The following is a 14,936-nucleotide window of genomic DNA, read 5'->3' as shown; positions in this document are numbered from 1 at the left end:
CGCATCGCATCTGCGCGTATTTACTTTTAGATCAAGGGTCAATCACGTGTCATGTCACTTTTGAAGGTCATATCAGGTCAAACCCTGCACATTTGTGTTGTCCATCGTGTTATTCCGGTGTGTTTGTGGTGCTCATGGCGTACCCACTCAGGAAATTTGTCAAACTCCTTCTCGATTCTGCTGCTAATGGCGGTCAGAAGGCATTGCATGCGCGCTGTCTCAGTGAAAGTTGTGCAAGGTTGAGAGATTTCAATCGTCCCCCGACGGGGAATGAAATGGCAAGATCTGGGGGTATACCGTCCATGTGTAGATTGCCAATACAAGAGACAGCTGAAGGTAATTTCGATATTTCGACAAAACTATGGTCTTCATTTGTGATAACTGTAATTAGCCAGGTTTTAGTTGATAAAGATACTTTAAAATGTATTACAAGTTAACCATCAGACGAAAACAACAACAAAAAATTCTCTAGAGGCGAGTTTTTTTTAGGACCAGTGGGGAAGTATTTATAAGGTGGATTAATTCACCAATGCAAACAAATGTAATGCTGTTTCTGAATTCTGAATCCCCTGTCACTATTATTATATTTACAAAACTTTTTACAGTTATTCAATAATAAAATTATAATAATAGACTAGAAAAGTGTATAATATGAATACCATATGGCCCACATATAGTCTCATTTTGCATCATAAACTAAATATGACATCGCATATACAGTAATTCTTGACTTTTTCTATATTTGGCTAGGATTGGATGCATGTTTTGTTGGGATTCCATTGGATATAGGTTCGTCGAATCGGTCTGGATCAAGATTAGGACCTCGTCAAATAAGGACAGAGTCTTGCATCATAGGATCATTTAACACTGTCACAGGTATGTATAACCATGGATGTCTAATCTAATGAGATGTTATTTTAATATACACCCATGGTATAACCAGCTACAATAAAGGTAGAATGTACTTCATTCATTCATTCATTCATTCATTCATTCATTCATTCATTCATGTGTTACTCAGTTTGATTACAAGTAGCTGACATTGGTGATGTTTACATCAATTTATATGATTTGATTTATACACTATATCAGTTATACTACAGTGCCATTGGCATATTGAATATATCTAATGTTCCCATTCATTCATTAATTCAGGTGCTGCACCATTTGAGTCACTACAAGTAGCTGACATTGGTGATGTTCACATCAATTTATATAGTCTGAAGAGAGCTTGTGATGATATCCGTGAATTCTATAAAAGCAAAATAATGCCATACAACTGTAAACCGTTAACACTGGGTGGTGACCATACAATATCTTATCCTATACTGCAAGCTATTAAGGTATGATAGAGGATGGAGAAACTAGAACAACAAACACTATAAAAATGACATGACACAAGACAAGACAAGACAATATTACACACACAACACAATACAACACAACACAATGCAACACAATGCAACACAGCACAATACAATACAACACAATGCCATGCAACACAGTGCAGCACAGTACAGCACATCCTGAGGCTGTCAGTAGCACAGCACAACACATCACATCACAGCACAGCAAAGCACAGCACAGCACAGCACAACACAACACAACACAACATTACACAACATCACACACACACACACACACACACACACACACACACACACACACACACACACACACTAGCCACATAATCTAGATACACAACTCAAACAATTTAGCAATAAAATAATACAATTTAAAAAAAAAAATTTATTATTCAAAATACATGTAAATTACAGAAATTTTATTTATGTCATTACAACAGGAAATTTTTCATAAAAATTAAATTTCTTCATTGAGTATATTTTCTTTGGAAGAAAATTGAAATTAAATGTGTAAAATTAAGGTTAACTTTTTCCAAAAATGTTTTATATTTTGACATTTCTAGGAAAAGTATGGTCCAGTAGGTATGGTTCACATTGATGCACATTCAGACACTTTAGAACATCAAATGGACATGAAGATAGCACATGGAACACCATTTCAAAGAGCTGTGGAAGAAGGATTGTTAGATTGTAAACGTGTTGTAACGATAGGACTACGTGGTCAAGCATCTACTTCATCTGACGGCTGGAAAATTCCGGTAAGGGGTACACCATTTGATATTGTATGGGGGGCATAGGCAAAAGAGATATTGATTTCTAGTTGCTCTTTGAAAAAGATTGTTGACATGGTGGCCGAAAAAAAGTATGTTGTTGGCTCCAAATCCTCCCCTTTCCCCAATATCAACAAAATATTTACAAAATCTCTAACTCATAATCTTGATATTTGTTGTATTTATTGGTAAATTAACATCTATGGAAGTACTGAAATATTAATTTATGTAATATTGGTGTTATATAGGGATTTCGATATGTATGGGCACATCAGTATTGGTACAAGTCTATGAGTCCATTGATGGAAGAAATACGACATCATATGGGAAGTGGACCAGTTTATATCAGTCTGGATATTGATGCTTTAGATCCTAGTGTAGCACCGGGTACAGGTTAGTAGCAACACATCCACACACACACCCACACACTCACACACACACACACACACACACACACACACACACACACACACACACACACACACACACACACACACAACTGTATGTACGTACACACCTGCACATTTTACTTATACACACGCATGCCACAGGCACAAGCAACACACACAATCAATTCACCATCTAGAAAATCAAAGCATTGTATCTCTTCTAAAAGGCAATCTGTCTTTTAGTAATGTTAACATAGTTGTTCACATACACACAACTGCACATGTGCACACACACACACACACACACATGCACATCATGCACTCACACAGTAGTTTGAGAGCACTGGAATCAGGGTAAAAAGAAGCCTAGAAAGAGAAGATCATTGCCAGTTACACTTGACATGGTACGTGGCATAGACCCTACTCTCGTGTAGAGTCTATATGTACATGGTTATCGTATGACCACATTTCATAATGTAGTATACACTATTACATTAGGACTAGAAGTTAATGTACACTTTCAACAGTCATTTCAGAGTCAAAATAATGACTTGGAAAACTTATATTCAGTCATTAACCCAATTTTCATGTTCATTTTGTCTCAGGTTATCCAGAAATTGGAGGTCTAACTTCAATGCAGGTTTTAGAAATTATTAGAGGATGCAAAGGACTTGATGTTATTGGTGGAGATGTAGTAGAAGTATGTAAATATTTGTTTTATATAGAAATTAAAGGAGTGGTGCCATAAATGTAACATTTTCAGCAGGGGGTGGGGGCCTAGTACTTGCCTAGGAAACTGGACATGAACAATGGACACCATTTTTCAGATAGAAAGTTCCACTTTTCAATAGGGAAGAGGGCAGGTACTATTTTTTTTAAAATTTGTATATCAATGTATTTATAACATGAAAGTGTTGTTACGCATGTGATTGACGCATATAATGAATAATATGGTTTTATGTCAAACTGTGAAGAAAAATATTCCATTCTGAATCATACCCTTCAAGTTACAAGTTTGAAACTATATATTAAAACCCTTTACCTGTTGTAACAGTTTTTTTTCAAACGTTTTCTTCTTCAGGTGTCACCACAATATGATATATCTGGTACCACAGCAATAGTGGCTGCTAATCTGGTGTACGAAATGTTGTGTGTATTGCCTGGAGTGAAATATTACCCTGTAAGCCATTGGTAAAACTTATCTTCTATGTGGTAGTAGCATGAGACAGAGGAAGTTTCCCGATGCAGTCCACATCTTAATATGTAATACAAGAAGTGATTGTACTAACATAATACACCATATTCTGGTTAGCTATGTTGCAGCATTTTTTCATTAGGAGTGTGTCTGGGAACTACAGATTCGAGGGTATAAATGAAGGTAAATTTTCATACCAGATACCAAATGTTTAACAGTATGTGAAGCAAGTGATAATAAATGTATGGAACTTTTACAAGTTCCTAATAATTTACTGAGAATCCCACTGACTTTGCAGTCAAACGATAAGGACAAGGTATGTTGAATGAGTCAAGACTAAGGATTCGCTTTTTTCTCGCATTTGCTTGGCTGCAGAGCAGCACCCTCTAGTGGTCAAACTACAAAAAAACTTTGTTTTTTTAATAACCAGCATATAGCGTATCATGCTATTATAATGTGATAGAATCAAGTAGTTTCAATGATTTGTAAATAATTACACCAACAAGTAATAGTAATATATTCACTTAATTCCTAAAGTTTGTAATATCCTAGATTAGTCCATTCTAAATATGATGATTAACTTTTTGACAAATCTTGTGAAAGTACAAGACCATAGATCATTGCAGACACCTGTGCAAATACCCACACTGCAGTGTACACTTCACTCACACTTGTACATCACAGGGCTCTGTTATTACTAAGTAATAAAGCCAATATGAAGAGCAGTTAGTTTGTTGTGTTTGATACATATCATTTCAATGTACCAGCTGATGTATCATTCATACTACTGTCATTCTAACAAGCCAGCATAATCTTTCTACTCTCACGAAAACATATCCTCTTGGGGAAGTGTATGGTATAGTTTAACTGCATAGAACTCTGGTAATTTTATAATGATGACTACAGCGAGATAGGTGAATTTTCTAACAAATGTAAGTAGGTTATTGCCTTAATCTAATAAAACTATTCATTTGGATTTAGAAATGAATGCTCACTTTTCTATGTAGCTCATTTTACTGTTTACTTCTGTCAACTTTTTGTATTTTTGGGGGAATTGACACAATAAAGGATTATTGTTAAGAATCGGTTTGAGCTAATATATGCACACACCCATGCAGAGGTGAGCTAATCCATTTCAATGTTGTGGTTATCAGACCAGTAATGAAATTAATCCAGTTGTCCTGCAGCCAGATCTAGCAATCCTAATTTTTTGATTAATGCTGAATCAAAAACTTTTGTAATGGTTTCTGTTTTCATTTGCCGTGACTTATATTTCATTTGTCACTGTTATTGGACAATAGGAATTCTCCCCCCCCCCTCTCTCTCTCTCTCTCTCTCGCTCGCTCTCTCTCTCTCACTTGCTCTCTCTCTCTCTCACTTGCTCTCTCTCGCTCGCTCTCTTGCTCACTCTCTCTCTCTCTCTCTCGCTCTCTCTCTCTCTCTCCCTCTCTCTCTCTCTCTCTCTCTCTCTCTCTCTCTCTCTCTCTCTCTCTCTCTCTCTCTCTCTCTCTCTCTCTCTCTCTCTCTCTCTCATGGGTCTAATGGTAGTTGGTCATTCTGTATCAGTCTAATGGTAGTTGCTTTCAAAAAGGAGTTGTCTGGCATAACAGTTCAATGATCCACAAGGCTGGACCACTGGATTTAGTCACTGCACTTGGAAATGTATGACTTCAATAGGTTACATGGGAATCACATTCATCTCTCATGTGGATACACACGACATCAGACACATCAATATTTCTTTTATATGAAATGTCATACTTTACTCAATAATAAGGACAAGTCTTTGAAGTACCAATTCACTGATTATTAAGATTTTGTACACAAATATTTACAAGAAATGAGGTTCTCTAATAAGTAGTACGGCACAGTCTCAGTGACACAACATTAGTAAATTTATATGATCAGTTAGTCACATTTCACAGTCATGATTCAATTTCTAAAATAATCCAGTCCTAACCACTTCTATTATACTTTGTTGCTCCACTCTTACAAAGTCTACCAGTGATAAACTAGTTTTCTGTTGTACTGAAAATACTACAACATGTAGACACTGGTACTTGAATCAATCAGAAAATTGGTCTAAAATGTAACAGAATATTTCTGTCTGTTATTACACGAGGCTACTTCATTGCAATATTTCAGAACAGTAGACCAATTGATTAAAGTGTCTGAAGTCTCTGGACGGCAAAACAGTTGGAATGTTTGAGAACAGTAAATGTGCTGTAAGTACTAGTATTTGTATGTTTCTATCACCATACAGGAAGTGATGTCACTGGTTAGGATTCTGCTGTGAATATAGAGGGCGCCATAACAGGCTATGAGAGTGGCAGATACGCATAATACTACACTGACGCGTGTCATAATCAAAATTTGTATAATTAGGTAAATAAACACACAAATCATTATATTGCCACAAATATATATACATACAAATATGGATAACTAAGCTAAAACAGCAATTTTTATGAAAAATGTAATCATTTGTATTGTACACCAAGAATATGTTTTTCATAAGGAGCGCATTCTGTAATCAGGGCTATATTTTCAGTAAAAACTATGTAACATCATCAAACCAATACAATTACAACTGTGGCATCCTTTGTTAGGGTCTATGGTTTCAATAAGCTAAGACAGATATAAACAAACTAAAACTACTATTGCGGCATATAGGAGGTTACATATGGATGATGGTGATGGCAATGCCTTGGTGATGTACAACATACAATCACTCTGTAATGAAGATAAGTGAACACTGACATATCTAAAAAATATACCATGTATAAATCTAGATGAATAAAAACACTGTATGGGACTTACCATGGACTATAACCATCCAGTCATGATTGGTAAACCTAATATTTTACAGGTCAAGATACATGTGATAAAGCTATCAATGATGCCACTCTCCTGTGTTTAATCATACCAAGGTCAATGATAGATTAATACCAACATGTCAATTAATATTTTCAATTTGTTTAAATCTTGTCAAAAATGCTCTTGCTAGAGTGATACCACTGCACTCATTGATATCAAACTGCCGTGATTACGTTTGGCTGCAGTAGGTGGCTTTTACATGGATTACGGTATTTTGAGCCATTCCATGGATCTCACAGTGCTGGGACAGTTTGTTTTCCTGGTTTATCGCCCTCATTTGGATCATGTGTTGGAGGACTTGGTAAATCTTCTGGTTTAACATCTGTTATTGGTTTCTGTGGTTCTTTGACTGGTGGTTGTACTGGTTTACTTGGTTTTGACTGCTGTGTTTTAGGTTCTGCTCCTGCTGCACCCTTCCAAACTAAGCCTTCTCCCACCTGTAAAGCTGGTCCAAGTTTAGATGCTGTGTCTATCATCTAGTAAGAATCCAGACACAAATGTTACAAAGTTGGTAAATGAATACCAAAAATGGCTTGAATCTTTGACTAGTGTTGCACCTCAGCTAGGGATTCAAGTTATAAAGTTAAAGCACTTTTGAAATTTTTTTTTTTATAAATTTGTAGTACTTTTTAAGTTAACAATTTTTAACAGAAGAACACAAATGAAAAAAGGCTGGTCTCAACAAAACACAACTCTAAGGGTTTCCAAAAGTTTTCACCCTGTTAACAGAGAATTATTAGGTCAGTAATATTTACATGTAACAGGTTAAAGGGACATTCTCAGCTACATCTTATATATTTTCACAGAGACTGTGATGGAGTCTGTGATAAACAATATGCTTTAATTATTGTTTTCATTTTTTTGCAAGCTAGGGCTGGACCTAAAGCTAAAGCAAAACATTTTATCATGGCCCGATCTCTATCACAACACCAACATAGAGATTTCAGTTATGTTTACTCTAACTTGTTTCTCTTGCCTTGAGTGAAACACATGTCACCCCATTGTACTATCATTTGTAGTACATTCCTGGCGATGCTGATGAAAATTTAGTATTATTCTCCGCAGTATTCTGACTCTGGGTAGCAATATTTTATAATTCATAATGAATTCTTACCTCTTGGTCCACCTCTGCATTAGGATTAGTTTTTCTCTGATGTTGTAATTTTTGTTCAAATAATGAAAACTGATGTGATGCGGTTTTACGATCTCCAGTGTTATACAAGAATATGGCATAGTTTAGATGAATAAAAGGATCATTCCTGGTGAGACAAAAAGAAGGAATGCATTCAGGATTATATCTAAAAAAGTCCTGCCCCCCCCCCCCCCCCAATAAAATATGGAAGTTGTGTGCCAAAAAATTTAGTTTCAAAAGTCAACTTCCATACTATGAATCACCTTATTACTCACTTTAAAAGAAACTAACAAACTTCAAGTAATACAAAGAGTTTGTGATACATACAAAAATGGTTTAATTTTTTACATTATTTTGACCCTTCACATACTGTAGACTAAGACACCACAAGAAAATATGATTTTACTGTCTTCAACTGGTTCCCAAAGACTAATTTATACTAATTACCAGACTCACTGGTACACTGTATTTATATCCACGAAGGGATCTTTGTCACTATATAGTTTCATATTTTATTTAAGTGAAATAAGTGAAAATAAATCTTTCGTGAAAGTTTCCAGATTCACAGGATGTCACTCACTGTAACTAGCCCCCTCCTCAACTATGTCCTTTGGGAGTCTGGTGATGTGAGGCAATGTGAAGACCATAGAATGGTTCCATTGACCGGTCAATACTTGCCCTTACATGTAAATAACATAAGTGACTTTTGAAACATTTCCACAAGGAGAGTCATTGACTTATTGAGACTAATTAAGATATTAATTGACGTCTAAACTTTGATCATGACTTGAAAATTTACTCAGTTTACTTACTGCTCCATTCCACACGCTTGTTCATAGGCCTGCTTAGCATTATCAGGGTCATCTAAATGGGTCAGTGCCACTAAAAAAAACAACAGAAAAATATTAATTACCCTTTTGGAATCTAGTTTTGAAGCAACTACGAATCTTTCATCCAAATCACTTAGACGTCATCAGTGTAATAATGTTAACATTAATTTACTCACCAGCAAGTAGCATAAACAGCTGTCCCATTTTAGGTTTGAGATTAATAGCAGCACTAAGGAAATGAAAGGCTGATGCATACTGCTGCATTGTTAGATGTACCAAACCAAGATTATACAGTATCTTCCAATCAAAGGGTGCTAGATAATTAGCACGTTTCAAACAGCTGATGGCCTGCCATGGTAATCAAAAATAAACATTCTATCAAAATCAAATTTTAGTGTAATACACAAACTCATACTGGTACATTGCCTGTAATAATTGAACAATAAACATAAAAACTATATGTATATATTTAAGCAGACAACACTGAGGACAAGTTTTTATAAATGGAAATCAGTTTACATGTAAATGTAGATTGATAACATAAATATGTAACTCTGAAATTGGAGCAAAGCTGATTGTAATGAAATATTTATGATAACTTTGGACATACAAACGATTATACTGATATCATTTCATAGAATAGAAAATAACCGATAGGCAAGTTTGGGGTTGCTATGACAAAGATCATGGTTGTTAAGGACTTTTCACATGATTCAAGAATGCTCATTTTATGGGTATCATCTATAACATTTGCTTTGGCCTAAAATATCGAATTGTGAGTCGTTGTTATGGTCACAGAATCTAGGCATTTTTGACATGATTTTGAAATGCTTATTTTCAAGATTACTGATATTTTGTGTTTAGCTTGGTTGCTCATGCTAGTTTTGGGATGATATCATCCCTCATTCTGTATCAACAATTCATCCTGTGGATAATGATTTGAATGTAAACTGATGATGCTCGTATCAAAATGGATAGTACTAAAAGACAGAAACACATTGTATGAACTTACCGCTACAAATTTAGTTTTACCGAAAAAACACATGCCAATATTATTCCATAGTGGTGGACTTTCAGGTACAGCTGAAGCAGCAATACGATATTTAGTTAAGGCAACTTCAAAGTCTCCATGTGTTTGCATCATACAACCTGCTGCTAAGATAGCCTATGAAGAGAACAAAGATGAAATACTTTCATTCTACCTCATCAACAGTATAGGCTTCATGAAAAATATTGTTCAAAATTTCAAATATTAAAATCACAATGTAAGATTCATTTTCCAAAGCAATTCCCCTAATGTATTCCTATTTGACTTAATGGTAAGCTAATTAATGTATAGAGGCATGTAATACTGTTTACCTGACCCCCCCCCCCCCAAAAAAAAAAAAAAAGAAAAAAAAAGAAGAAGAATTAGAAGGTCATGAAAGGTCACTATGTTACTTACCTTTACATTACTGGGGTCATACGTCAGTGCATTACCAAGATGTTCAAAAGCCTTTTGGGTTTGACCAATCTATAAAATATGATAATATAATATGATACCACAAGATTAAATATCATTATAGTCTGTTTCTCACCTATGAAATTGCCTTGCACAATTGTGTGAAATATATACAACCTACACATATTGAGTGGTGATCAAATTGTCCAACCTTATGGCTAACTATTACTATATTATTATATAAAGATTATTTTGAAAATCTTTGGCGACAACTGAGTGGGTAGACATTTGTGCCACACTATCAAGCCAGCATTCATGGGGTGATTTGGAATGAATTTCTTATTCATTTCATAAAAATTCAGGTACTACTCTTACACAAAACCGTTTTTATTTATTTTTTTTATTTACTTATTTATTTACCATCCAACAGGCATTGCCCAATAACAGGAGGAGGGTTCAGTGTTAGTGCAGGAGGAAACTGGAGTACCTGGGGAAAACCTGCGTTGTTCGGTAGAGTCAAACTGAATGACACTCTTCTTACTTACAGCGTGGTAAATTTAATAAAACCCTTAATGGGTTCGAACCCCTACAGCAGTGGTAAAAGGCAAGTGGTTTAACCACTTGGACACCGACAACCCTTGTTACTCCTTTCTGGTGTAAACATTTTAGCTTTTTTCCGTGTTACTAAACGTAAGTTCCACGCTCGAGGTAAATCCTATTCATCTAAATCTGGAACAAACATCATTGTAGGTCACAATAACAATTCTACACTTACCTGTAGATAAAGAAGTCCAAGTGTAGACAAAAGTTCTGGGTTTTCAGGATTAAATCTGTATCAAAAAAATTCTCAGTTAAGGAGAGTTTAGGGATATTCATGTTCCACATTATACATGTCTTACTAAGTAGTACACTTTTGAACAGAAAATACTGAATTCACATTCTAGTCCTAATATGTCATAACAAAGTATATCTATGGTATATCATTGATTCTGTAGTGCTAGAAATATAAATTAAAACACTCAGAATCATGACTAATTTCTCAGTTTTTCATTACTATAATTACATTGTTCCCAAATATATTCTATGTTCAGCTGGAAAATACTCCTGACCTAAGGGATTTGTTACTACTTGTTGACCCAAGGCCCCTTATGTCAGTCATAGTTTGCTCGACTGAACAAAGAAATACATTGTCTATTGTTAAAAATGCTAAAGGATGTTAATTGTAGAAGCAAACCATTCTTGCAAAACAGAGCTACATTTCTTTCATAACATTGCGAAATATCAAGCATCTGGGACAGTGCCGTAAAAGAGGCAGTGGTTTACAACGATGTAAGCAAACAAGAATTAATATCTGCAGTCATAGTTGTATGTACTTACTCTACAGCTCGTTTGTAGACATCAACTGCCATGTCCATATCTCCTTCCATTAAGAATATCTTACCCAGCATAACAAATGATAAATCATGACGATTACACTGTATGGCATGTTTTAGACATTCTTTGGCCTGCATATTAGGAGATAACATTGAATGAAATATCATTAATGTCATTATCAAAATTGTCAAAAAAAACTGAAAAATATTATAGTGTCGATTTAGTTGTAGTATTGTCAACTATGTGGAAAATTGTACAATATATGGTGGCAACCCACCCATCCACCCAACCAACTAACCACCCAGCCACCCAACCAACCAACCAACCAACCAACCAACCAACCAACCAACCAACCAACCTACCTACCAATCAATCAATCAAAAACATTTATAAAGTACCTGAATCTAGTACACAGTATTGTTCAAAGGCACTGAACGAGTAATCCAGTAAAGGGTGAGGGGTGGGGTGGATGGCTAACAATAATGATATTGTTTATGTACCATACCCATAAACTCTCGAAGCATCTTTCATACTGCGTGAGACTGTTAACCTGTAATTTAGTTTGCTGCTATACTGTCCCAAGTATACCATACCTTGTCAAAATCTTTGATGTACATGTAACATATACCCATATTATGGTTAATTTCCCAATCTCTATGACTCAATTTAGCAGCCTCATTGTATACATCTATGGCAGCTTTATGACGTCCTAACAGAAACCTACAATTTGAAAAGAAATGAAGAATGAAATAAAACACACCTGTTCATTTACAAAGATTCAAATGTTGGGTCAAAGGACTAAATGTTGTGAAATCCATGCATATAGAAATGTATATATCAGACATCCGTGAATAGTTTCATCAGGTTGGACAATATCTTGAGAAACAAAGTTATATTTCACAACCAAGGTAATGTATGTAATGTAGGTATGTAAAATTACCTTGGTTGTGAAATATAACTATGTTTCTCTATATATCAGACCATCTCATAGGAAAGTAATTTTCTGATCCAGTACTAAGCCAAGTTATAAGAAATCCAATATACTTACAGAGATCTTGCAACTTGTTTGAGATTATCTGTACTTTGTGGATTTAACAAACTACAACTCTGGAATAATTCTAATGATTCCTGGATACGTCCTTCCAGTCGGAATATCAAACCCTGCACATAGACGGCATACTCACACATTCCTTGGGTTTCAAGCATCTGTTCCTTTATCAAAGACTAAACACAAATAGAGATATCTTTCAATTTCACGGAATGATGTAATGATGACAAATGTATCAATGGAAAAATATTACTTGGGCAAGATCATGTTGGACTAGTTAATATAGAAACAATCTAAAGCTATTATTATGACATGTTGACATTAATATATTCATGGACATTTATATGATTACCCCTACCATGGAATGTTTTCTTGAGGAGAAGACTTATTCAGTGTTTTGTTTGTGTAGACTTCCAGTTTACATTTTCTATGACAGCCAATGTTTATACTGTCTTGATCACCAGGTAAATTGTCAGTATTACAATGGTACCCACTTTGATATGTAACATAATACATACTATTATGGTGTAGAAATGCTGCAAGAAGAAGGTATGTTGTGTAATCTCCAAAATGAACTTGCTTGCACAGACTATGTAGACTTTAATACATGCTATGATAATTTTAGTTGGCGTCTATTTTAGCTTGTTAGAACTAAGTATGCCACAATCATATTCTTACTATTATAGTAACTATTCCGTATAATGCTGTTACATATTGATAACAGGTCTTGACTGAAGACAAAGACCCAAACTGCCAAGAGTATTATGTTTAGGCTAGGTGTAACAGTAACACTAAATACAGGTAAAAGTTGAGCAAAGAAATGCCCAAATAACTTAGTTCAGCTTGCCTTATCTAAGTAAAGAAAAACACAGCAAAACTTTGCCTAAAATAAACATTACCATAGTTTAGCAGTCTTATTAAATGAAATGAGATTGGAGAATCTGAGCCCACACGAAATACTCTCTTAATCTACATACCTTACAGGTGTCATATTCCTTCCTGACATAATGTAGATGAATCAACCAATTCCTTCTTTCAAAAATTGGTAGTTCAGGTGCTGAAAACAAGACAGAATAGAGAAAAATCATTCATTTACTGAATATTCAATCTTATATCTTTAGTATACTTTATTATTTTACCATTTTGAAAAGTAGGTATTAACTTGAAATCAGCCTTTGGATCACTCATTTCTGATGAGTCTTAACCAATGTTTATTCTGTCTGACAGTAATGTTCATCTAATGCTTATTTTATGATTCTGCAGTACTCAATTATGTGTCAAAATGTTCAAAATCAGCATCGTTTCCATATATTTTCATAAAATTTTAGCTTGTGTGGGTAAAGTTATATTATTGTCCAATATTTTCCTTTATACAGCTGGGAATATTCATGACATATGGTTTTATCACCACTCATGTTTGACTCAAAGTGACAGGGCCCCTTAGGTCACTTGTGGTTTGTTTTTTCTCAGAATGAAGAAAATATAACAAGGAATAATATTTTGAATTTGTTATAAACAAGGAAAGAAAAGTGACATTTATAGCAAACCCAAGGAATAATGGCCATTTAAAATTCTATCTTACCTTTTTTAGTACGAGGTTTAGGGGCTGAAGGAGTTGGTACTTTAGTGGATGGTGTTAACTGTGAATCATCAAGTGGTTTCTTGACTTCTTCTGGATGCTAAAATAAGTTAAGTTATAAGGATTACAGATTTTGTGTGTCACACAAATGAATTCTAATTTCAGCATTTACTAAACAGTGTGTAAAAAAGATGTCAATCTCTCAGTATATTCTTTCAAAGATGATTCATGGTACCTATGCTAAAATCAAAGACTTCCTTTATGTCCTTTGTGTCTAAAAAATCAATTAGTATCCATATTCTAAAGTATACATATTATTACTGTAATGTGGGAAGATAACGTAGTGTTAAATCGGAACATGGTTGTCAAGAACTAGACTACCATATTCTGGCCAATGGCAGACATAATTCCTTTATTTTCTCATAAATACACCTTGTAAATATCTATACATGTTCATATTAGTGGCCATACAGATGTATGTAGCTATAAACCTGGTAAGATTGGGAGAGTCCTTTTTTAAGCTTTGTGACATATTTATCCATGGATGAAGTTAATTTATATAAACTCACCATCAGAAAAATCACTATTTCAAAATAAATAAATACTTGGTGTAAATACTACATGGCTACAGAAATAACATTACAGCAAGTCGTCGTTGCCCCCCCCCCCCCCATCTTTATTTACGTTTGTGATGGCTGTCAAAACTCAAATATTCAATCATGGATGAATGGATTCAGTCTATTCATGAAGCCTTTCACTACTGCACAACTACAGTGACGCGTTTCAACTATAACAGAGTAGTCAATAATTTACTTCAAGTGTTTGTAAAATAAATGTAACAATGGAAACTGATAATATTTTGTAGTTACCTGATCGCCACCGTCTTTGCTGTCTGCCATTTTGCAAGAATTTAAGACCCTTTAAGTGCAGATTAAAA

The 14,936-nt window shown here is 34.8% G+C and overlaps 2 protein-coding genes across 2 annotated transcripts; one reads left to right on the top strand and one right to left on the bottom strand.

Moving 5' to 3' along the window:
* The first annotated feature begins 89 nt into the window (after window positions 1-89).
* On the top strand, window positions 90-4,653 carry LOC144447485 (agmatinase, mitochondrial-like). The gene is made up of 7 exons (XM_078137522.1): window positions 90-336; window positions 751-876; window positions 1,156-1,343; window positions 1,928-2,122; window positions 2,383-2,527; window positions 3,129-3,223; window positions 3,605-4,653. The coding sequence occupies exons 1-7, from the start codon at window positions 135-137 to the stop codon at window positions 3,716-3,718; spliced, it is 1,065 nt and encodes a 354-aa protein (XP_077993648.1). The 5' UTR covers window positions 90-134; the 3' UTR covers window positions 3,719-4,653.
* Window positions 4,654-5,509: 856 nt separating this feature from the next.
* Window positions 5,510-14,907, bottom strand: LOC144447342 (BBSome complex member BBS4-like). The gene is made up of 13 exons (XM_078137310.1): window positions 14,869-14,907; window positions 14,003-14,099; window positions 13,398-13,477; window positions 12,421-12,596; window positions 11,966-12,092; window positions 11,376-11,503; window positions 10,774-10,828; window positions 10,002-10,070; window positions 9,570-9,722; window positions 8,734-8,905; window positions 8,540-8,609; window positions 7,710-7,854; window positions 5,510-7,071 (listed from the first exon to the last, which is right to left on the bottom strand). Exons 1-13 carry the CDS (start codon window positions 14,896-14,898, stop codon window positions 6,829-6,831), a joined length of 1,545 nt encoding a protein of 514 aa, XP_077993436.1. The 5' UTR covers window positions 14,899-14,907; the 3' UTR covers window positions 5,510-6,828.
* Window positions 14,908-14,936: the final 29 nt, after the last annotated feature.

Source organism: Glandiceps talaboti, chromosome 16 (genome assembly GCF_964340395.1).
Source record: "Glandiceps talaboti chromosome 16, keGlaTala1.1, whole genome shotgun sequence".
Lineage (NCBI taxonomy): Eukaryota > Metazoa > Hemichordata > Enteropneusta > Spengelidae > Glandiceps > Glandiceps talaboti.
The sequence above is the reverse complement of the archived record's forward strand: the minus strand, read 5'-3'. Positions and strand labels throughout refer to the sequence as shown.